The 20,752-nt window shown below is 45.3% G+C and overlaps 1 protein-coding gene across 6 annotated transcripts in view; it reads left to right on the top strand.

Annotated features, from left to right (window-relative positions):
• Positions 1-20,752, top strand: part of TMEM241 (transmembrane protein 241) — a 105,386-nt gene that overhangs the window by 79,956 nt on the left and 4,678 nt on the right. The window contains exon 15 of one of the 6 annotated variants that reach the window (XM_065585344.1): positions 15,330-15,947. The exons of the other annotated variants lie outside the window; for them this stretch is intronic. Within the exon in view, the coding sequence (XP_065441416.1) occupies positions 15,330-15,369 (40 nt within the window). The 3' untranslated portion in view covers positions 15,370-15,947. Of the gene's footprint in view, positions 1-15,329; positions 15,948-20,752 lie in introns of those variants that run through there. 6 annotated transcript variants of the gene reach the window in all.

The following is a 20,752-nucleotide window of genomic DNA, read 5'->3' as shown; positions in this document are numbered from 1 at the left end:
GGCTCTACAAAGGGCACTCAACAGATCTGCTATCTTTGGGTGAAACTGGCCCCTGTGCAGCAGGCCAGCACAAGGCCTTATATGTCCTTAAGTTAAAATAGGCTTAAGTGGAACTCCAGAGCTGCACTGGGCTGCATGTCAACCTTTGTTTTCTTCAGAATCATATTGGCTCACTTTAGTGACTAATTAAAATTGCTCTGCAGGATCAATAGGGAGACCTGGATTAAGTCTCTTCTCCTGCAGCAACAGAATTGTTTGCTGAGTTCCAATCACTTACACCTGTGCCAGCCGGCTGAAGGGGAGTGTGTGTGTGTGTGTGTGTGGGGGGGGGATGTTCCACAGGTGTCACTGACTGATGAGCTAATTTGGCCTGTTCTATCCAGTCTGCTGCAGAGGAGAGACCCCAGGGTTAAATGTGCAGTAAAAACAAGTTGCTTTTTACTTCCTAAATGTGGTAAATTTCAGTCAGGGATCAATTAGAGTCAATAGACATGAAAGCCTAGGATGGCATTTTACAGAGAAACTTCAAAGTAGACCCACAATAGGCCTAATTGCAGCAGGACATCCCTTCTGCTGGACTTTCAGCATGGGAGGGACAACAGTGTGTTTTCCTTCCCCACTTCCAGATGGTGAAAGAGAGAGCAAAATGGAAACCGTTCCTAGCCCCAAAAGCATGGCTGTGTGTAGCTATTGTAGCAGCTTCAATACTGACTGCCTCCTTTTCTGGGGAACTTCTAGCAGCAGATGAGGGAAAATCAGAGCACCTGCTGCAAAGCAGACTGCACTGGAGGGAGCAAGAGGGAATAGTCTAGCTTCCTGTCTGCTGGTTGCATGTACAGGCAGAGTATCTTCCTCACCTGAGAGGAGATAGAAAGGACACCCACTGCTGCCTTCCATGGGAATGGGTAAGTGCTGCTGGGGAAGGGGAAAAGACAACCCCAATCAGGGAGTCCGGGCCTAAGTGTCATATGGAACAAAGAGCAAGGGGAAGGGGCAGCACATTGGTGGGGTGGAGAGGGACATAGTGTTATACACATTCTCTGGTGCGTGCATGCACACACTTATAATGTATGTATAGAATGTGGTGTTAGAGGGGGGTTTCAGGAGGAGAACTGAGCTCATCTGTGTAGCCAGCTTCTTGTTCTCTATGACCAGCTTTTGAGTAAAAATTACTCCATGCAGAACCCTAATTCTGCCCTGTTGTGACATCATACAATAACCACCCCAATCTGAGTAACGGGGCACTTGCTCCCTGGAATGTGGGGGTACAAGAGGGCTCTTCAAGGGAGAACAGATCATTAGTAATTTTTTCAGAACACTGCCATTACACAAGGCAACTTGCAAAGTTTCACGTCTCAGGTGAACTTCAAAGGTGGTTGCTTAAAGAATAAGGCTGGTTTAAAACTGATGAGCTTGATTCACTCCTGCAGTGCCGGTGGTGCAATTTGTTCTCTATTTTCCACCTGCGGGGCAGCTGTGCTGGGGAGGGCATCACCACATCAGGAAAGCAAATTGTGGTGCCACCATTGCCTTGTGCTGTGGGTTTCATAAAGGAAGGATGAGCTAGCCTGGGATCAGGACACTCAGGTTTAATTTCCTGCTCTGCTATTGACTTTCTGTGTGAGGTTGGGCAAGATATAACAACGTTACTATGATACAGCCAGCAGGGGCACTCCTGGTAAACAATTTTCTGTACCTGTTTTTGTTGTTGTCATGAAAATTTGTAGCAGGAGGCTTTATGGATGCTAATGTGCTTGCTAAATTAATATCTCTACTGTTGAAGCACTTCTGTTTTCTTTTAATCTGTCATTGCTGCCCATGGCCCAGTGATCTTTGCACCTTGTTACCGTTGATGGGAAAGAAGTGAGGGTGTGTTAGTCTCCACAAACATGAGTTTATAGCAGACTTGGAAATCTCCTGCATGGCAAATGACCTGAACAAAAATGGTGGTAAAGTATTTTGCAAAAGCAAGGAGCCTATTAACATATTTACTGAAAGGCAGAGAGTCATATTATGGAACTTCACCTAGGACACAACATGATGCATGAATATAATTATTTCCCCTCTTCCCCAAAACCATCAATAATCCCCTTCATTTGCTTCAAACAAATAAAAAGGGACCTTGACAATAAGCCAGTGTGTATATATATATACATTTGAAAGAAGCGTTTAAAGGGATCTGAACCAGGAGTCCCTCAATGCCAACTTGCATAGGGCACAACATATCATAACTCACATTAGGCCTGATGCACTCATTGCAACAACACACTGTTGTCATAATCTGTATCTAAAAGGGATCAAGTAAGGTATCACATGCAAACCGGTAACAAGCTGGTCATTAATATTATTGTGTTATGTGTGGGAGGAGTATAAAGAATTATAAGTGTGTGCTGGAAATATATTCTTAAAGGGTGTTTTGCAAGCAGTGCGTAAGGTCAGCCTGTGTTACACTAAAGAATGTTGTCTTGCCTATTTTCCTGGGTCGCCAATGTAAGTCGAGCCAGGAAATCATAGACTTTAAGGTCAGAAGGGACCATTATGATCATCTAGTCTGACCTCCTGCACAATGCAGGCCACAGAATCTCACCCACCCACTCCTGTATCAAACCTGTGTCTGAACCACTGAAGTCCTCAAATCATGGTTTAAAGACTTCAAGGTACAGAGAATCTTCCAGCAAGTGTCCCATGCCCCACGCTGCAGAGGAAGGCGAAAAACCCCCAAGGCCTCTGCCAATCTGCCCTGGAGGAAAATTCCTTCCCAACCCCAAATATGGCGATCAGCTAAACCCTGAGCATGTGGGCAAGACTCACCAGCCAGCACCCGGGAAAGAATTTTCTGTAGTAACTCAAATCCCACCCCATCTAACATCCCATCACAAGCCATTGGGCATATTTACCGCTAGTAGTCAAAGACGAATTAATTGACAAAATTAGGCTATCCCATTATACCATCCCCTCCATAAACTTATCAAGCTTAGTCTTGAAGCCAGATATATCTTTTGCCCCCACTGCTCCCCTTGGAAGGCTGTTCCAGAACTTCACTCCTCTGATGGTTAGAAACCTTCATCTAATTTCAAGTCTAAACTTCCTGATAGCCAGTTTATATCCATTTGTTTTTGTGTCCACATTGGTACTGAGCTTAAATAATTCCTCTCCCTCCCTGGTATTTATTCCTCCGATATATTTATAGAGAGCAATCATATCTCTCCTCAGCCTTCTTTTGGTTAGGCTAAACAAGCCCAGCTCTTTGAGTCTCCTTTCATATGACAGGTTTTCCATTCCTCGGATCCTCGTAGTAGCCCTTCTCTGAATGTTCAGAGGACATTGAAATGTATATCTACATCTGAGGTAAACAAAGCCATCAAGCTAAATGAGCCTGGCTTGGGGGCTAGACCACTTAATGCTCATGACAGTGGTTGGAGCCTGCGCACGCGCACGCACACACACACCCTTACCCTCCCTGGCTCTTGAAACAGAGACAATAGACTTTGGGATATATAAGCAGAAAGAGAGAGCCACTTTGGCATCCATCACTTAGGGGACAAAGAGTGAGCAGAGCCCTGTGAGCTCATGAAAAGAGGACCCTCTTGGCCTGAAAACCAAGAGTAGCTGGAACTGACACTAGCTGATAAACCTGCTTAAATGAAGACTGTAATGCTGAAGCTAAGTTTTAGTCGCTAGAAAGCGAGTTCTGATTTGTTTTCCTTGCACCCACATCTGTCTCTATTATTCTTGCTTATTATCACTTAAATATCTGTTCTTTGTTAGTAAATGTGTTTTATTACAAAACCATCTCAGGGCTGTGTATTAAACTGAAGGGTGGACTCCTCAGCTAAACTAGCAGGCTGGCGTGTGCTCTGTCTCTGGAGGCAGCATGCTTATCAGTGAGAGGTCACTGCAAGGGAGCCGTGGGACTGGAAGGGCTGTTGGTGTCAGTCTAAGGAGTAACCATGCTGGTGGCAGCCAGGGTGAGGCCACTGTTCTGTGAGCACGGTGCTGGTGTCAGGGCTCAGCCAAAGCTGCACAACACAGAAGCAGCCAGGGTTACAAGGCAAGCGGTGAGCCAACCCTTTGCTGGACTGGGTGAATCCCCAAAGCGTCACAAGGGGTGCTGGAGTGGTATTGCAGAACAATCAGTGACTTGGAGCTGTGCTGAATACTCATAGGAAGAACAGTCCTTTCTACTTTGTTGTTGTGTTTTGTCTGTAAACTGAAGGAGGGGGTTGGTGGAAGAAAATGTTATACAAATCATGTTTAGCCCATGGCAGAAGCTGAAGGAGCAGCTTTCAAGCAGATCATCTGTAAGCCAGGCAACAGATCAGTGTGAAATGTTAATCCCATTTCAGACGATCAGCACATGGGCAAGCTCATTTTGTTTAGAAAGGGGTGGGGGGTGATGGTGAAGAGAGAAGTTAAGACTGGAACCGTTTTGTACCACAAGATAGAAAGATATTTTGCTTCTGAAACTGATGCATGATCACGGTCTGTTTGATTAGAGCACACCTCAAGTACATGACTCTTACAGTCCCTTTCAAGATGGGACTATACCAGGCACTGGTCACAGTCCACTAAGGTGAAAGTTGTGGAACTGCTTCCATACTAACCCCTGGATTTTAGAAATGTATAACTTCACTTCTGGGGCTGAAATTGTCTAGGCTTGGTTTCCGCAAGAAGGTAAAATTTTACGATTGGTAAGTCTTTTTGAAAATCACATTGCGCAAGCTTAGTATATTTTGCTCATGCTTTGTTGCTAAACTCATGTAATGTGCAGTTAAATTTGATCATGTTACATCTGTTATGTTTGGCTAAAATGGCAACACACTGTGACCAAAAGCACTCCTGTATTCACACCCTACACCAATGGAGGGCAACCTGCGGCCCACGGGCCACATGTGGCCCATCAGGGTAATCTGATTGCAGGCCGCGAGACATTTTGCTGATGTTGACTGTCCGCAGGCACGGCCCCCCGCAGCTCCCAGTAGCCACGGTTTGCTGTTTCTGGCCAATGGGAGCTGCGGGAAGTGGCAGGATGCAGGGACGCGGTGGCTGCAGCTTCCCACAGCTACCATTGCCCGGGAACAGCGAACCGCAGCCACTGGGCGCTGTAGGGGGCTGTGCCTGCCAACAGTCAATGTCAGCAAAATGTCTTGCGGCCCACAATCAGATTACCCTCATGGGCCGCATGTAGGCCGCAGGTTTCCCACCACTGCCCTACACACTACTGTAATAATCTTTGTGCAAAATATGCCTTGTGAGGTATCATTTGAAAACTAATAACTTGTTGGTCAATAATATCATGTTGCTACATACATTTCACCATGATATGTAAAGTTATGAAATCCCCCTGTATAATGTTCTTAGCACCATGTTCAAAACCATGCAGCCCTGCCCAGGCACAAGTATCCTGAACAAAGAAATGTGCATTTACCTCACTTTACATGTAATTAGTGAACGGGGTCTTTGAGACAGCAGGGAGAGGAGTCGCGCACAATTATTTCATCCCTTGAATTACTCCAAAGTGGCCTAGACCTCTTTCCAAACACTTCAGGGAAATGCAAAGCTCGATAAAAGAGTATCAATCTTCTCTGTCAACATGCCTCATCTCTGGGAGCCAAGAATGTTCTGAGTTCTCTTCCTACCTTTCTACTGACTGCTTCTGATAATTCAATGTACTTCATGACTCTTACTCATTGGAACCTAACACTACTCCCATAAGAGAGAAGCAAACTTATTCCCATTATACAGATGAGGTAACTGAGGTCCTGGGTGGCTGATGCAAGTGTTTTCAAAAGCTTGCATGGGCAGGAGTAGCTTGTTGCATGTTCCAAGTTGGTCTCAATACATGACTCCAGAGGTGGAGTTAGGGCTCTTTTGGTGCTGTGCAGACAGAAACTTCTAAGGGTGTGTTAATAAAACGTTAAGCTTCATGTCAGAGCTGCATATTTAAATGTAGCTCTTTGCTCTGCTTAGCTGTTTAATGTTTGTTTAGAGAAGGGTTGACTAGTATGTGTAGTTTGGAATTGCATCTAGTAACTTTTACCCCAAGTCAGCAAAAGGAGAAGATTGTAACCAATAAAACTGCCCTAATATAGCTGCTAGAAGACTGATAGAGGTTAGTTATACCAGTTGCTTGGTTAAGGTGATGTTACATATTTGAGAGGTGGGTTCAAGGCCATCTCTATTTACAGCATAAGAAAGAAGAGAAAAGGGGGACAATTTATATGTTACAACATACTCAAAAGGAAAGAGAGAGGAGCACTGTTTTTACAGTTTCTATAGTATATGGATGGAAAAGGAATTAACATCACTAATACCAGGCAGATTAGCTATGGGCTTAAAGCTTTCTATGAAGAATATTGTAGTTGAAGCAGAACCGAGCTGCTAATTTGGAATGTCTTAATGGTTTATAGATGCCCATTGTAAAGCTTGAGGATAATCTTTTGCTCTAAGCTGTGATTGCATTTGGGGGGGGAAGCTGTACTATGAATGTCAGTTGGTGAGAATCCTGGACCTCATGAAACACACACGCTACTTGTGCTTTCATTTTAAAGGAGAGAGGTGCTAAAGCATATTTGAATAACAGGTCTCTCCAGCCCTGGAGCTGGTGAAAACCTGCAGGAATTCTGTTGCTTTTCTCTCATGTGGCTTACTTATTAATGGGTCAGTCAGTTTGGATTCAAGTTCAAACAAGCCATGGAGAATTCCTCACAAGGAGTCCTGTCTTTGTTCCAGTAGTCCCTATAGACACGAGTGCACGCCTTTGCCTCCTAAATGTAGGATGCTCTATGCAGCTGCACCAAAGCCACAGGAACTTATCAAATTAATTCAGCTCAGAGCAGTAAGTAGAGGAACTGACAATATTTCCAAAGAATTAACCCCTCCTCTCAGTAAGGATATCACCCTACACGGAGGTTTTGGTGGCTGTTAAAGATTCTCAGCAACTCGCAGGAGGTATTCAGCACTTCCTGTGATCAGACCTCAACTGAAGGAACTCAGTGTATGGTTTAAGGCATTTACTTGCTTGCTGTTGTAGAATCTAATGCCGGAAGTGCCAGCTTCATTTCACTGTCACTAGAGAGCAGGCAAAAGAAGGAAAACTACATTTGAATATGCAAGTGTTGCCTTGGCCTGTTTGCCACTTGTTGATCAATCTGGTCTATAGCAGCTTTACAGAAACATGCATGAGCCAAAGCAATTAACAGGAAAATGTAAGGATGGCTGGAAATGTGAGAGCCACAATAAAAACTAAAGCATGGAAAAACCAGCATCAACATTCTTCTCTCTGCCATCTCTCTTCAGGCTGGCAGACAGCCCGAGCTGCAAGTCATTCCCACAAAGACCCATTTGAAAATGGAGTTGAACTTTTTTTTTTTTTTTTGAATCCTTCAGGGCTGAGCCTATTGTGACCTCTTCATTTAAAGTCTCCGATTAGTTGTATCCAAAGAGTTAGAATGTAGGAGAGACATGGAAGTGAAAAACCTCAGCCAGGCAGTTTTTGTTTCTTGTCAGTACAGAGCTTCTTCGGCATGGCTGCTCCTTGGTGATGATGAATAAGAACGGACTGCTCAGGGATTAACACAGATGGTTGTAGCCTCAAGACTTGACAAGCTGTAACCAAAAGAGAAAATTCTCTACCTTCAAAGGGAGGGCAAGGAACCTTATACAACAGGATTCTGTACAGTTCAATTACATTTGAAGTGGAATGTTACAATTGTGGAGTGAAGAGCTGAATGGGTTCTTTTCTGAAAGGGCATGTTTAAAATGCTGGTAGCTGTAAGCTAGCTATAAAAGTGCCTCAGCTGCAGCTGATCACAGGCTAACTCCATTTGCTGTCCCCTCCGCCTCTTTGTCTGACAAAGAACCTTCCAGATCCAACAGTCCCTGAGAGGAAGGCTGTGTGGTTCAGTGGATAGGACACTGGACCAGGAGTCATAGTACTGCTAACATCAAACTTCCAAAAAATCATGAGTCATGCCCCCAAAAATCAGGAGATAAAAAGAACCCCTAATATTTTTTTTCCATTTTTTAATTTTCCTTCTGGTTTCTGTGCCTTTAGGGTGCACTTGGTCGCACTTTCAAGGTTTTTCTCTACAAACACCAGAACTAGACCCATGCTTTTTTTTTAAAAAAAAAGGCTGCAATTCGCTCACGTAATAACTTGTCTACAGAAGATTGGGCTTTAAGTGATGTCAAATATCGCAAGCCTTATGATAAAATCACAAGAGTGGCCAAAATTGGAGAAGACTTCGTTTCTATTGCACTGATGTGCTGGGCGATTGTGTGCAAGTCACTTAACCTCTCTGTGACACCATTTACCAATTCATAAAATGAGCGTAATCTCTGCAGTGGTGGTACTTACAGAATCCTAGAAATGTAGTGCTGGAAGAGACCTCATGAGGTCATGTAATTCATCCCTGTGTGTTGAGGAAGGATTAAGTACATCTAGACCATCCCTGACAAGAGTTTGTCCAACTTGTGCTTTAAAAACCTCCAATGATGGTGATTCTACAACACAGGGATTCCTACAACATGTAGGGATCTACAGGATTAGAACTTGGGTTTGTGGAGCCTGGGGCAGCTGACATTCCCACATCACCACTGGGAGCCCATGCAGAAATATATCCAAGGAGCACTGTGGAGATTATACACCATGAGTTGTACTGCCCAAAGGGTCCAGAGTAACAGCATCCTGTAGCCTTCTGATTGGCCCATGCTCACTATTTAACCCTGGCGTGTGCCCCAGGAAGTTGTTTGGGCAGCCACACAGATTTCTGGCTTGCTGTGATTCCAGGCTTCACCTTGCTTGCTGATTTCCAGTCTTTGACCCCAGCCTGATTCTGAGCCTGACTCTTGCCTCCTGATTCCAGTCTGGTAACTACCTCTGATCTCTATTGTCTGACACCAGCCTGACTCCAATCCTGACTTTTGTATATTGATCCTGGCTCTAACCATTACTCTGTTCCCTGCTCACTGACTACCGCCTCACGACCATCCTTGACTTGTGGACACCAGTCCAGCTGTGACTACTAAGTCAAACTGCCTATGCCCCAGTCCCTTACAGAGAGGCACAATTCACCCCACCTTCTTTCCAGACTGACTCTGATAGGCTTTCCTGCAGAGCTCCCTAGCCTGCAAGCAGGACTAGACCCCTCACCCCCAGCCTTAAAGGGATAGCTTGCAATTCCAACACAGTCCAAAATACTTATAATTTTTGTTCTCTTCTGGACTCTCTCCAGTTTGTTCACATTTTTCTTAAAGTGCGGTGCCCAAAAAGGTACTCTAGCTAAGACCTCACTAGTGCCCAGTTGAGTGGAACAATTGCTTCTCATGTCTTATATACAACACTCTTGTTAATACAGCCTGGCATGTTTGTTTTTTTCACAGCAGCATCACACTGCTGACTCATTCAATTTGTGATCCACTATAACCCTCAGATCCCTTTCTGCAGTGCCAATTATTCCCCATTTTGTGTTTGTGCATTTCATTTTTCTTTCCTGAGCGTAGTACTTTGCACTTGTCATCATTAAATTTCATCTTACTGATTTCAGGTCAATTGTCTAATTTATCAAGATCATTTTGAATTCCAGTCCTGTCCTCCAAAGTGCTAGTGTCAGCTGCAAATTTTATAAGCATACTCTCCACTCTGTTGTCCAAGTTATCGCCTTTGTAAAGTGCTTTGAAAGCAATTAACTCTCTCTCTTAAAGAGATGTTCATACTAATGCAAACGTCATTACTCTGCCCAGCCTAGCTGAAACGGTAGTGAAAGAATGCTGTTTGACGAGAGGGAACTGCGTTGTGCCTCCGTATCACCCCCCCTTAACAGTAATTTCACCAGTGTGGGAATGAAACCTTTGAAAAGTTTTGCAAGTCCTTGCACCTCTGCCTATGGAAAAGGGAGAGAGCAGCTTTCTTTTAAAGAGCCATAGAGGTGAACGCCTGTCTTTCAACGATTTTTTTTCTTTGATGGAATAACTTCATGACAAATTCCTTGGTGAATTGGAGCTCGAGCTATCCTGATCTCGTGGGAAAAATCTGATAGAACTTAAATGTACATTTTTTCCCCCTAGAGTTTGGTTTTTTAACCGTCCCAGAATAGAATAGAAAATGGTACCCCTGCTATAGAATTGAATGGGATTGGTTTTTTTAAAGGGGGGAGGAGAGGAGCCTAAGCATTCCCTATCAAATTCTATAGGTAGATAGAGCAATTTGTGTGAACCATGCTAAACTTCCACAGAACAACGTTGTTTTTGTCCTGTGCTAAATTCTATAGGGCTCTTCAACAACAGTACTTCTGATGGGGTTTACACTAGGTTTTTTCCCTTTAATAGCTTTATATTCTAATAACTATTGCTAACATTCATGTTGCCCCATGGCTGGTAGCAATGGTTGAAGCCCCAGTGTAGACAAGGTGTCAGCAGCTGGGTCTGTTAAAACCTGGATCAGTGCAGGTCTGCATCACACTATGGTTAAAGTGCTGGCAGCCCCCTGTGATTTGTCTACAGTAGGACTTCCACTTGTTGATACCACCTATGGAGCTACACCAATGATAGTAAAGGCGGAAAGTTTTCAGAAGAAAAATCTAGTGTAGACAAGTCCTGTGGGCTTCTCCCCACAAGACAGGAGGCAGACGTTATGGGTTGATTACAGGAGTGAGTGGTTGAGGTTCTGTGGCCTGTGAGGTGCAGGAGGTCAGACTAGATAATCATGATGGTCCCTTCTGGCCTTTAAAGTCTGAGTCTAATCCGTGTCCTGGGATCTATTCACATTCATGCTTCAAAACCCACAGTATGTTAGTGGTCTCTAATAGATTTACAGATTTAAGGAGGCATGATAGCTACATAGTGGTCAGCTTAAGACCTCCATTAATACCATTAACATCTTGTTGTGAAGCTGGACAATTTAAAAAATAGTTTGAATAAATCCCGATGGCCATTGTAAGAACAAATTAATGGTTAAACAATGGCTTTAAACTAGGTTTGACGGGGACAGGTGAGCAAAGCCCACAGGTAGGTGGAGAACATGGAGACCTGGGAGATGGGTCGGAAATAGGAGGGAGCGTGGGCTATAATGGCAGAGAGAAAGGAGGGTCAGGGCAAAACTGGGAGGCAAGATCAAATCAGGATCTTAGATGCCTATATACAAATGCGAGACGTATGGGTAATAAGCAGGAAGAACTGGAAGTGCTAATAAATAAGTACAACTATGACATTGTTAGCATCACCGAAACTTGGTGGGATAATACCCGATTGGAATGTTGGTGTGGATGGGTACAGCTTGCTCAGGAAGGATAGATGGGGGAAAAGGGAGGAGGTGTTGCCTTGTATATTAAAAATGTACACACTTGGACTGAAGTGGAGATGGACATAGGAGACGGAAGTGTTGAGAGTCTCTGGGTTAGGCTAAAAGGGGTGAAAAGCAAGGGTGATGTCATGCTAAGGGTCTACTACAGGCCACCTAACCAGGTGGAAGAGGTGGATGAGGCTTTTTTTAAACAACTAGCAAAATCATCCAAAGCCCAAGATCTGGTGGTGATGGGGGACTTCAACTATCCAGATATATGTTGGGAAAATAACACAGAAGAGCACAGACTATTCAATAAGTTCTTGGACTGCATTGCAGACAATTTTTTATTTCAGAAGGTTGAAAAAGCTACTGGGGGGAAGCTGTTCTAGATTTGATTTTAACAAATAGGGAGGAACTCGTTGAGAATTTGAAAGTGGAAGGTAGCTTGGGTGAAAGTGATCATGAAATCATAGAGTTCACAATTCTAAGGAAGGGTAGAAGGGAGTACAGCAAAATAGAGACAATGGATTTCAGGAAGGTGGATTTTGGTAAGCTCAGAGAGCTGATAGGTAAGGTCCGATGGGAATCAAGACTGAGGGGAAAAACGACTGAGGAGAGTTGGCAGTTTTTCAAAGGGACACTATTAAGGGTTCAAAAGCAAGCTATTCCGCTGGGTAGGAAAGATAGAAAATGTGGCAAAAGACCACCTGGGCTTAACCACGAGATCTTGCATGATCTAAAAAATAAAAAGGAGTCATATTAAAAAATGGAAACTAGGACAAATTACAAAGGATGAATATAGGCAAACAGCACAGGAATGCAGGGGCAAGGTTAGAAAGGCAAAGGCACAAAATGAGCTCAAACTAGCTACGGGAATAAAGGGAAACAAGACCTTTTATCAATACATTAGAAGCAAGAGGAAGACCGAAGACAGGGTAGGCCCACTGCTCAGTGAGGAGGGAGAAACAATAACAGGAAACTTGGAAATGGCAGAGATGCTTAATGACTTCTTTGTTTCGGTCTTCACCGAGAAGTCTGAAGGAATGCCTAACATAGTGAATGGTAATGGGAAGGGGGTAGGTTTAGAAGAGAAAATAAAAAAAGAACAAGTTAAAAATCTCTTAGAAAAGTTAGATGCCTGCAAGTCACCAGGGCCTGATGAAATGCATCCTAGAATACTCAAGGAGCTAACAGAGGAGGTATCTGAGCCTCTAGCTATTATCTTTGGAAAATCATGGGAGACAGGAGAGATTCCAGAAGACTGGAAAAGGGCAAACATAGTGCCCATCTACAAAAAGGGAAATAAAAACAACCCAGGAAACTACAGACCAGTTAGTTTAACTTCCGTGCCAGGGAAGATAATGGAGCAAATAATTAAGGAAATCATCTGCAAACACTTGGAAGGTGGTAAGGTGATAGGGAATAGCCAGCATGGATTTGTGAAGAACAAATCATGTAAAACTAATCTGATAGCTTTCTTTGATAGGATAATGAATCTTGTGGATAAGGGAGAAGCGGTGGATGTGGTATACCTAGACTTTCGTAAAGCATTTGATACCGTCTCGCATGATATTCTTATCGATAAACTAGGCAAATTCAACTTAGATGGGGCTACTATAAGGTGGGTGCATAACTGGCTGGATAACTGTACTCAGAGAGTAGTTATTAATGGTTCCCAATCCTGCTGGAAAGGTATAACGAGTGGAGTTCGGCAGGGGTCCGTTTTGGGACCGGCTCTGTTCAATATCTTCATCAGTGACTTAGATATTGGCATAGAAAGTACGCTTATTAAGTTTGCAGATGATACCAAACTGGGAGGGATTGCAACTGCTTTGGAGGATAGGGTCAAAATTCAAATTGATATGGACAAATTGGAGAAATGGTCTGCGGTAAACAGGATGAAGTTTAATAAAGACAAATGCAAACTGCTCCACTTAGGAAGGAACAATCAGTTTCACACATACAGAATGGGAAGAGACTGTCTAGGAAGGAGTATGGCAGAAAGCAATCTAGATGTTATACTAGACCACAAGCTAAATATGAGTCAACAGTGTGAGGCTGTTGCAAAAAAAAGCAAACGTGATTCTGGGATGCATTAACAGGTGTGTTGTAAGCAAGACACGAGAAGTCATTCTTCCGCTCTACTCTGTGCTGGTTAGGCCTCAGCTGGAGTATTGTGTCCAGTTCTGGGCACCGCATTTCAAGAAAAATGTGGAGAAATTGGAGAGGGTCCAGAGAAGAGCAACAAGAATGATTAAAGCTCTAGAGAACATGACCTATGAAGGAAGGCTGAAAGAATTGGGTTTGTTTAGTTTGGAAAAGAGAAGACTGGGACCTGGTCTACACTACGAGTTTAGGTTGAATTTAGCAGCGTTAAATCAAATTAAGCCTGGACACGTCCACATGACGAAGCCCTTTTTTTCAACTTAAAGGGCCCTTTAAACTGGTTTCTTTACTCCATCTTCGACGAGGGGATTAGCGCTAAAATCGGCCTTTGCGGGTCGGATTTGGGGTAGTGTGGACGGAATTCGACATTATTGGCCTCCGGGAGCTATCCCACAGTGCTTCATTGTGACAGCACTCTCAACTCAGATGCACTGACCAGGTAGACAGGAAAAGCCCCGCGAATTTTTGAATTTCATTTCCTGTTTGCCCAGCGTGGAGAGCACAGGTGACCACGCAGAGCTCATCAGCACAGGTAAACATGATGGAGTCCCAGGATCGCAAAAGAGCTCCAGCATGGACAGAACAGGAGGTACGGGATCTGCTTGCCATATGGGGAGATGAATCAGTGCTAGCTGAACTCAGTAGCAGTAAACGAAATGGCAAAATATTAGAAAAAGTCTCAAAGGCCATGAAGGACAGAGGCCATAACAGGGACGCACAGCAGTGCCGCGTGAAAATCAAGGAGCTAAGGCAAGCCTATCACAAAGCCAGAGAGGCAAACGGAAGGTCCAGGGCAGAGCCGCAAACATGCCGCTTCTACGCAGAGCTTCATGCCATGCTAGGGGGTGCAGCCACCACTACCCCAGCCGTGTGCTTTGACTCCATCAATGGAGAATCACGCAACAGGGAAGCGGGTTCAGGGTACGAGGAAGATAGCTCACAGCAAGGAAGCGGAGAAACCGGTTTCTCCAACAGCCAGGATATGTTTATCACCCTGGACCTGGAACCAATAACCCCCGAACTCACCCAAGGCATGCTCCCAGACCCTGAGGGCACACAAGGGACCTCTGGTGAGTGTACCTTTGTAAATATTACACATGGTTTAAAAGCAAGCGTGTTTAATGATTAATGATTAATTTGCCCTGGCAATCGCGGCCAGTACAGCTACTGGAAAAGTCTGTTAACGTGTATGGGGATGGAGCGGAAATCCTCCAGGGACATCTCCAGAAAGCTCTCCTTCATGTACTCCCAAAGCCTTTGCAAAAGGTTTCTGCCTTATCCCGTCTGCCATGGTAGGACACTTTACAATGCCAGGCCAGTAGCACATAGTCAGGAATCATTGCATAACAAAGCATGGCAGCGTATGGTCCCAGTGTTTGCTGGCATGCAGACAACATCCATTCCTTATCTCTCTTTGTTATCCTCAGGAGAGTGATATCATTCACGGTCACCTGGTTGAAATGGGGTGATGTTATTAAGGGGACATTCAGAGGTGCCCGTTCCTGCTCATCTGAACAGAAATATTCCCCGCTGTTAGCCACGCGGTTGGGGGGAGGGGTGAAGTGATCATCCCAGAGAATTGGGTGTGTGCGGGGAGGGGGGTTAGTTGGGTTTGTGTGTGTTATGAAGGTTAAAAAAGCCAAAAGACTGTGGCTTACCATGGCTGCCTGCAAGCCAAATTCTGTTGCCTGGCACTGCGTGAGTGATCTCTCACACCAAACCGGCAGGCCCTCAATATAAGAGGAAAAATGCGACCTTGTAACGAAAGCACATGTGCTGTGTAATGTGAACAGCAAAATTTAACATGAAAGAGTGTACCCATTGTTCTCTAAAATGTGTCTTTTTTTTTTTTAACCACCTCTCCCTTCTCCTCCACCAGCTGCAAATGTTTCTCCTTCACAGAGGCTAGTGAAGATTAGAAGGAGAAAATGGCGGACACGGGATGATATGTTCTCGGAGCTCCAGATGTCCTCCCACGCTGACAGAGCACAGCAGAATGCGTGGAGGCAGACAATGTCAGAGTGCAAAAAAGCCCAATATGAACAAGAGGAGAGGTGGTGGGCTGAATCGCGGGCTGAAGAGAGCAAGGGGCGGGCTGAAGAGGATAGGTGGCATTAGCTTGCTGACAGAAGGCAAGAGTCGATGCTCCAGCTGCTGGAGCATCAAACTGATATGCTCCAGCGTATGGTTGAGCTGCAGGAAAGGCAGCAGGAGCAGAGACCGCCACTACAGCCCCTGTGTAACCAACAGCCCTCCTCCCCAAGTTCCATAGCCTCCTCACCCTGACGCCCAAGAACGTGGTGGGGGGACCTCCGGCCACCCAGTCACTCCACCCTAGATGATTGCCCAAGCATCAGAAGGCTGGCCTTCAATAAGTGTTAAAGTTTTAAACTGCAGTGTGTCCTTTTCCTTCCCTCCTCCCCCACCCCTCCCGGGCTACCTTCACAATTATCCCCCTAGTTGTGTGATGAATTACTAAAGAATGCATGAATGTGAAGTAACAATGACTTTATTGCCTCTGCAAGCGGTGCTCGAAGGGGAGAGGGGAGGGTGGTTAGTTTACAGGGAAGTAGAGTGAACTGGGGCGGGGGGGGGGAGGACGGAGGGTTCATCAAGGAGAAACAAACAGAAGTTTCACATGGTAGCCTGGCCAGTCACAAAACTGGTTTTCAAAGCTTCTCTGATGCGCACCGTGCCCTGCTGTACTCTTCTAACCGCCCTGGTGTCTGGCTGTGCGTAATCGACAGCCAGGCGAGTTGCCTCAACCTCCCACCCCGCCATAAATGTCTCCCCCTTACTCTCACAGATATTGTGGAGCGCACAGCAAGCAGCAATAACAATGGGGATATTCTTTTCGCTGAGGTCTATCCGACTCAGTAAACTGCGCCAGCGCGCTTTCAAACGTCCAAATGCACATTCCACCACCATTCAGCACTTGCTCAGCCTATAGTTGAACAGGTCCTGACTCCTGTCCAGGCTGCCTGTGTACTGCTTCATGAGCCATGGCATTAAGGGGTAGGCTGGGTCCCCCAGGATAACGATAGGCATTTCAACATCCCCAACGGTTATTTTCTGGTCCGGGAAGAAAGTCCCTTCCTCCAGCTTTTGAAACAGAGCAGAGTTCCTGAAGACACGAGCATCATGTACCTTTCCCGGCCATCCCACGTTGATGTTAGTGAAACGTCCCTTGTAAGCCACCAGTGCTTGCAGCAGCATTGAAAAGTAGCCGTTGGGGTTTATGTACTCGGTGGCTTGGTGCTCCGGTGACAAGATAGGGATATGGGTTCCATCTATCGCCCCACCACGGTTTGGGAATCCCATTGCAGCAAAGCCATCCACTATGACCTGCACGTTTCCCAGTCTCACTATCCTTGATATCAGCAGGTCTTTGATTGCGTTGGCTACTTGGATTACAGCAGCTCCTACAGTAGATTTGCCCACTCCAAATTGATTCCCGACTGACAGGTAGCTGTCTGGAGTTGCAAGCTTCCACAGGGCTATCACCACTTGCTTCTCAACTGTGAGGGCTGCTCTCATCCTGGTATTCTGGCGCTTCAGGGCAGGGGAAAGCAAGTCACAAAAGTTCCATGAAAGTGCCCTTACACATGCGAAAGTTTCGCAGCCACTGGGAATCGTCCCACACCTGCAATACGATGTGGTCCCACCAGTCTGTGCTTGTTTCCCAAGCCCAGAATCGGTGTTCCACGGCATGAATCTGCCCCAGTAACACCATGATTTGCACACTGCTGGGGCCCGTACTTTGTGAGAGGTCTATGTCCATGTCAATTTCCTCATCATTCTTGTAGCCGCGCTGCAATCGCCTCCTCGCCTGGTTTTGCTTTGGCATGTTCTGGCTCTGCATATACTCCAGGACAATGCGCGTGGTGGTCATAGTGCTCATAATTGCCGCGGTGATCTGAGTGGGCTCCATGATCCCAGTGCTATGGCATCTGGGCTGAAAAAAGGCGCAAAACTATTGTCTGACGGAGGGAGGGGCGAGTGACAACATGGCTTACAGAGAATTAAAATCAACAAAGGCAGTTGTGCATCAGGGAGAACCACAAACACAAACAACTGTCACACAGAATGGCCCCCCCTAAAGACTGAACTCAAAACCCTGGCTGTAGCAGGTCGTTGATTTCACGGAGGGATGGGGAAGCAAATGAATACAGAACAAATCTGGTCCATCTATCTTTTACATCTTAGGCTGGCAGCAGACGGTGCAGCATGACTGATAGCCATCGGCATCTTCTGGGTGCTTAGCAGAAGATGCTGTACTACGACTGCTAGCCATCATCGTCAAGACGGTTCAATAGGACTGCCGGCAGGACTGAGTCTCCAGGAGACAAAACATGTCTGCCCAGGTGCCTCTGACTGAACTCACTGAGGAATACGACGATGATGGATACCAGTCGTAATACACCATCTACTGCCAAAAGGCAAGGAGCTGCTGCTGTATAGCAATGCAGCCCCACATCTGCCAGCACCCAGATAGCCGATGACGGCTACCAGTCATACTGCACCGTCTACTGCCAAAAGGCATTTAGCAGCTGCTGCTGTGTAGCAATGCAGTACCACGTCTGCCGGCACCCAGATGGCATATGGTGATGCTGAGCTGAGCGGGCTCCATGCTTGCCATGGTATGTTGTCTGCACAGGTAACCCAGGTAAAAAGGCGCGAATCGATTGTCTGCGATTGCTCTGTTGGAGGGGGAGGGGCCTGACAACATGTACCCAGAACCCCCCGCGACACTGTTTTTGCATCATCAGGCATTGGGATCTCAACCCAGAATTCCAATGGGCGGCGGAGACTGCGGGAACTGTGGGATAGCTACCCACAGTGCAACGCTCCGGAAGTCAATGCTAGCCTCGGTACTGTGGACGCAGTCCGCCGACTTAATGCACTTAGAGCATTTTATGTGGGGACACACACAATCGACTGTATAAAACTGATTTCTATAAAACCGGCTTCTATAAATTCGACCTAATTTTATAGTGTAGACATACCCTGAGAGGGGACATGATAGCAGTTTTCAGGTATCTAAAAGGGTGTCATAAGGAGGTAGGAGGAAAACTTGTTCATCTTAGCCTCTAAGGATAGAACAAGAAGCAATGGGCTTAAACTGCAGCAAGGGAGGTTTAGGTTGGACATTAGGAAAAAGTTCCTAACTGTCAGGGTGGTTAAACATTGAAATAAACTGCCTAGGGAGGTTGTGGAATCTCCATCTCCGGAGATATTTAAGAGTAGGTTAGATAAATGTCTATCAGGGATGGTCTACACAGTATTTGGTCCTGCCATGAAGGCAGGGGACTGGACTCAATGACCTCTCGAGGTCCGTTCTAGTCCTAGAGTCTATGAATCTATGAATAGAGAAGAACTTTTATCTTATTTCAAAAGATCAGTTCTGCAAAGTGTCTGAATATCAAGTGATGGAATGAAAAACAGAAGTGGTGGTTGAACTTCTTGCAGTCAGTGCAATCAAAGGAAAAGAGATGAAATGTCTACACATCTCAGGAGAATGCTTGTAAAAGCAAACATGTACTAGCAGATACGATGAATTTCATTCTGTAAGGGGAGAAACAATGCAGGGAAATTCACAGTAAAAAGCGTGAAATTAGCCAGCATAAATATTAATGGCACCAACAGCTTCCCCAATTACCTATCCTAGATAAGGCCAGAGGATGAGTGAATGGGGTCACTCAGGTGGGGTCATAAGGCCCTTCTATCACTGTTCTCCCTACTTAAGATCAGTCTCAGAATGCCTAAGGCATTTCTAAGGCACTTATTGCCCTGTCATATGTCAGTGTAATGTATTTTAAAGGCAATGGCTCACGTCTCTATCTTTCTGAAATGCTTCTTGTCAGCTTTCATGCCACATAAACTTACAACTGATCTATGTGTTAGTGCTTATTGCCAAGTGGGTAGATTAAAACACCAGCTTTTCTAAACCTCCATGAATTATATGATGTCCTGATAACAATAAGAACATAACATTTATCAAAGATTAGATTATCTATAAAGAGCTATAGAACAAATCTCAAAACAAAACACTTCATGGTTATGGATTTTGCTTAAAGCAATGAGGAGGCGCTGTGATGTAACATCTTGGGAATGCTTCCCCTCTGACACTGATTTTTACACCTGCGGAATACTATTGGCCTGGATGGGATTACATCTCACTTACATCAGCGCAGATCAGAATAGAACCGGGCTTCTTGTTTCTAAAGGCATCCTGGGTTGCAGGTGAAAGCAATACACACAGTCGTGCCTTTTCAGCAGTTCTAGCAGTAGAATGTTAAGAAAACTTGCCCATAATTTTAAAGTCTGTAGACCACAGGCATGTAAATCCTCCATAAAACAGCAACTCTGAAAGGTCTGTTGGAGACAATTCCAGCTGTACTCAGCACCGAATCGGATGGCAAGGAAACTCATGCCAGGTTAACTTCTCCCCAGTCCTGTAGCTGGCTGTGGTTGTGGATTTGCCCCTGGTGCTACTTAGAGCATCCTTACTTGTTCTTCTGTTCATGGGTAGAACACTACTGTAACTGTCCATACCTCTAAGGGGGCAGGAGCTGTGCCAGCAGCTCGTTATTGTAAATAGTGACTCCTGGTCATGCCCACTTTTTTCCTAGCTATGCTGAGGGTGGGGACTGGGAGGACATAGTAGTCACTACATTAGACCTATGCCACTGGAGAGTCCCCTATACAGTGGAATGCTCAGTTAGTTGATAAAGCTAGTTTTTGGGTGTTTCGCCCCCACTCCTGGGTAGAGTCTGGCCCCAGGGTCTCCAGAGTTAACTCCCACATTCTAGTAAGATAGAGCACGGTGGAATCCACGCTGCTCTGCTCTGTTTTTCACAAGCTCCTGTGGAGGTGAATAAAGAGTCAGCTAGCATAGTCCAACACATGCTCTTCAGCCTTGGAGAGCAGGCTGAGATTTACAGGCCAGTTTAGGTGTTGTATTCTCCTCAAATCAAAATTCCCATCAAAGGCTGCACATTCCACTTGCCCACAAAATACTGTAAGATGGAAATTCGTGAGGCCAATGGTACCCGGGGCATAATGTGCTGTCCTTGTAGAGGGAAAGCCAACCTGTCTCTTCCAACGTCCTTAATGCAGTTAGAAAATAATAGTTCAGCCCCTTCCCTTCAGAGATCTGTATCCCACCCTCCATTATTTTTCAAGCTAAGCGGCGTCTCGGGGTCACAAACTACAACTTCCTTGGTATTAGCATGGACAAACATCAATTAATTTCACTAAACATTCACATTTTGGCCTCCAGCAGCTTTAAATGGAAACTTT

Source organism: Chrysemys picta, chromosome 2, assembly GCF_011386835.1.
Source record: "Chrysemys picta bellii isolate R12L10 chromosome 2, ASM1138683v2, whole genome shotgun sequence".
Lineage (NCBI taxonomy): Eukaryota > Metazoa > Chordata > Testudines > Emydidae > Chrysemys > Chrysemys picta.
The sequence above is the reverse complement of the archived record's forward strand: the minus strand, read 5'-3'. Positions and strand labels throughout refer to the sequence as shown.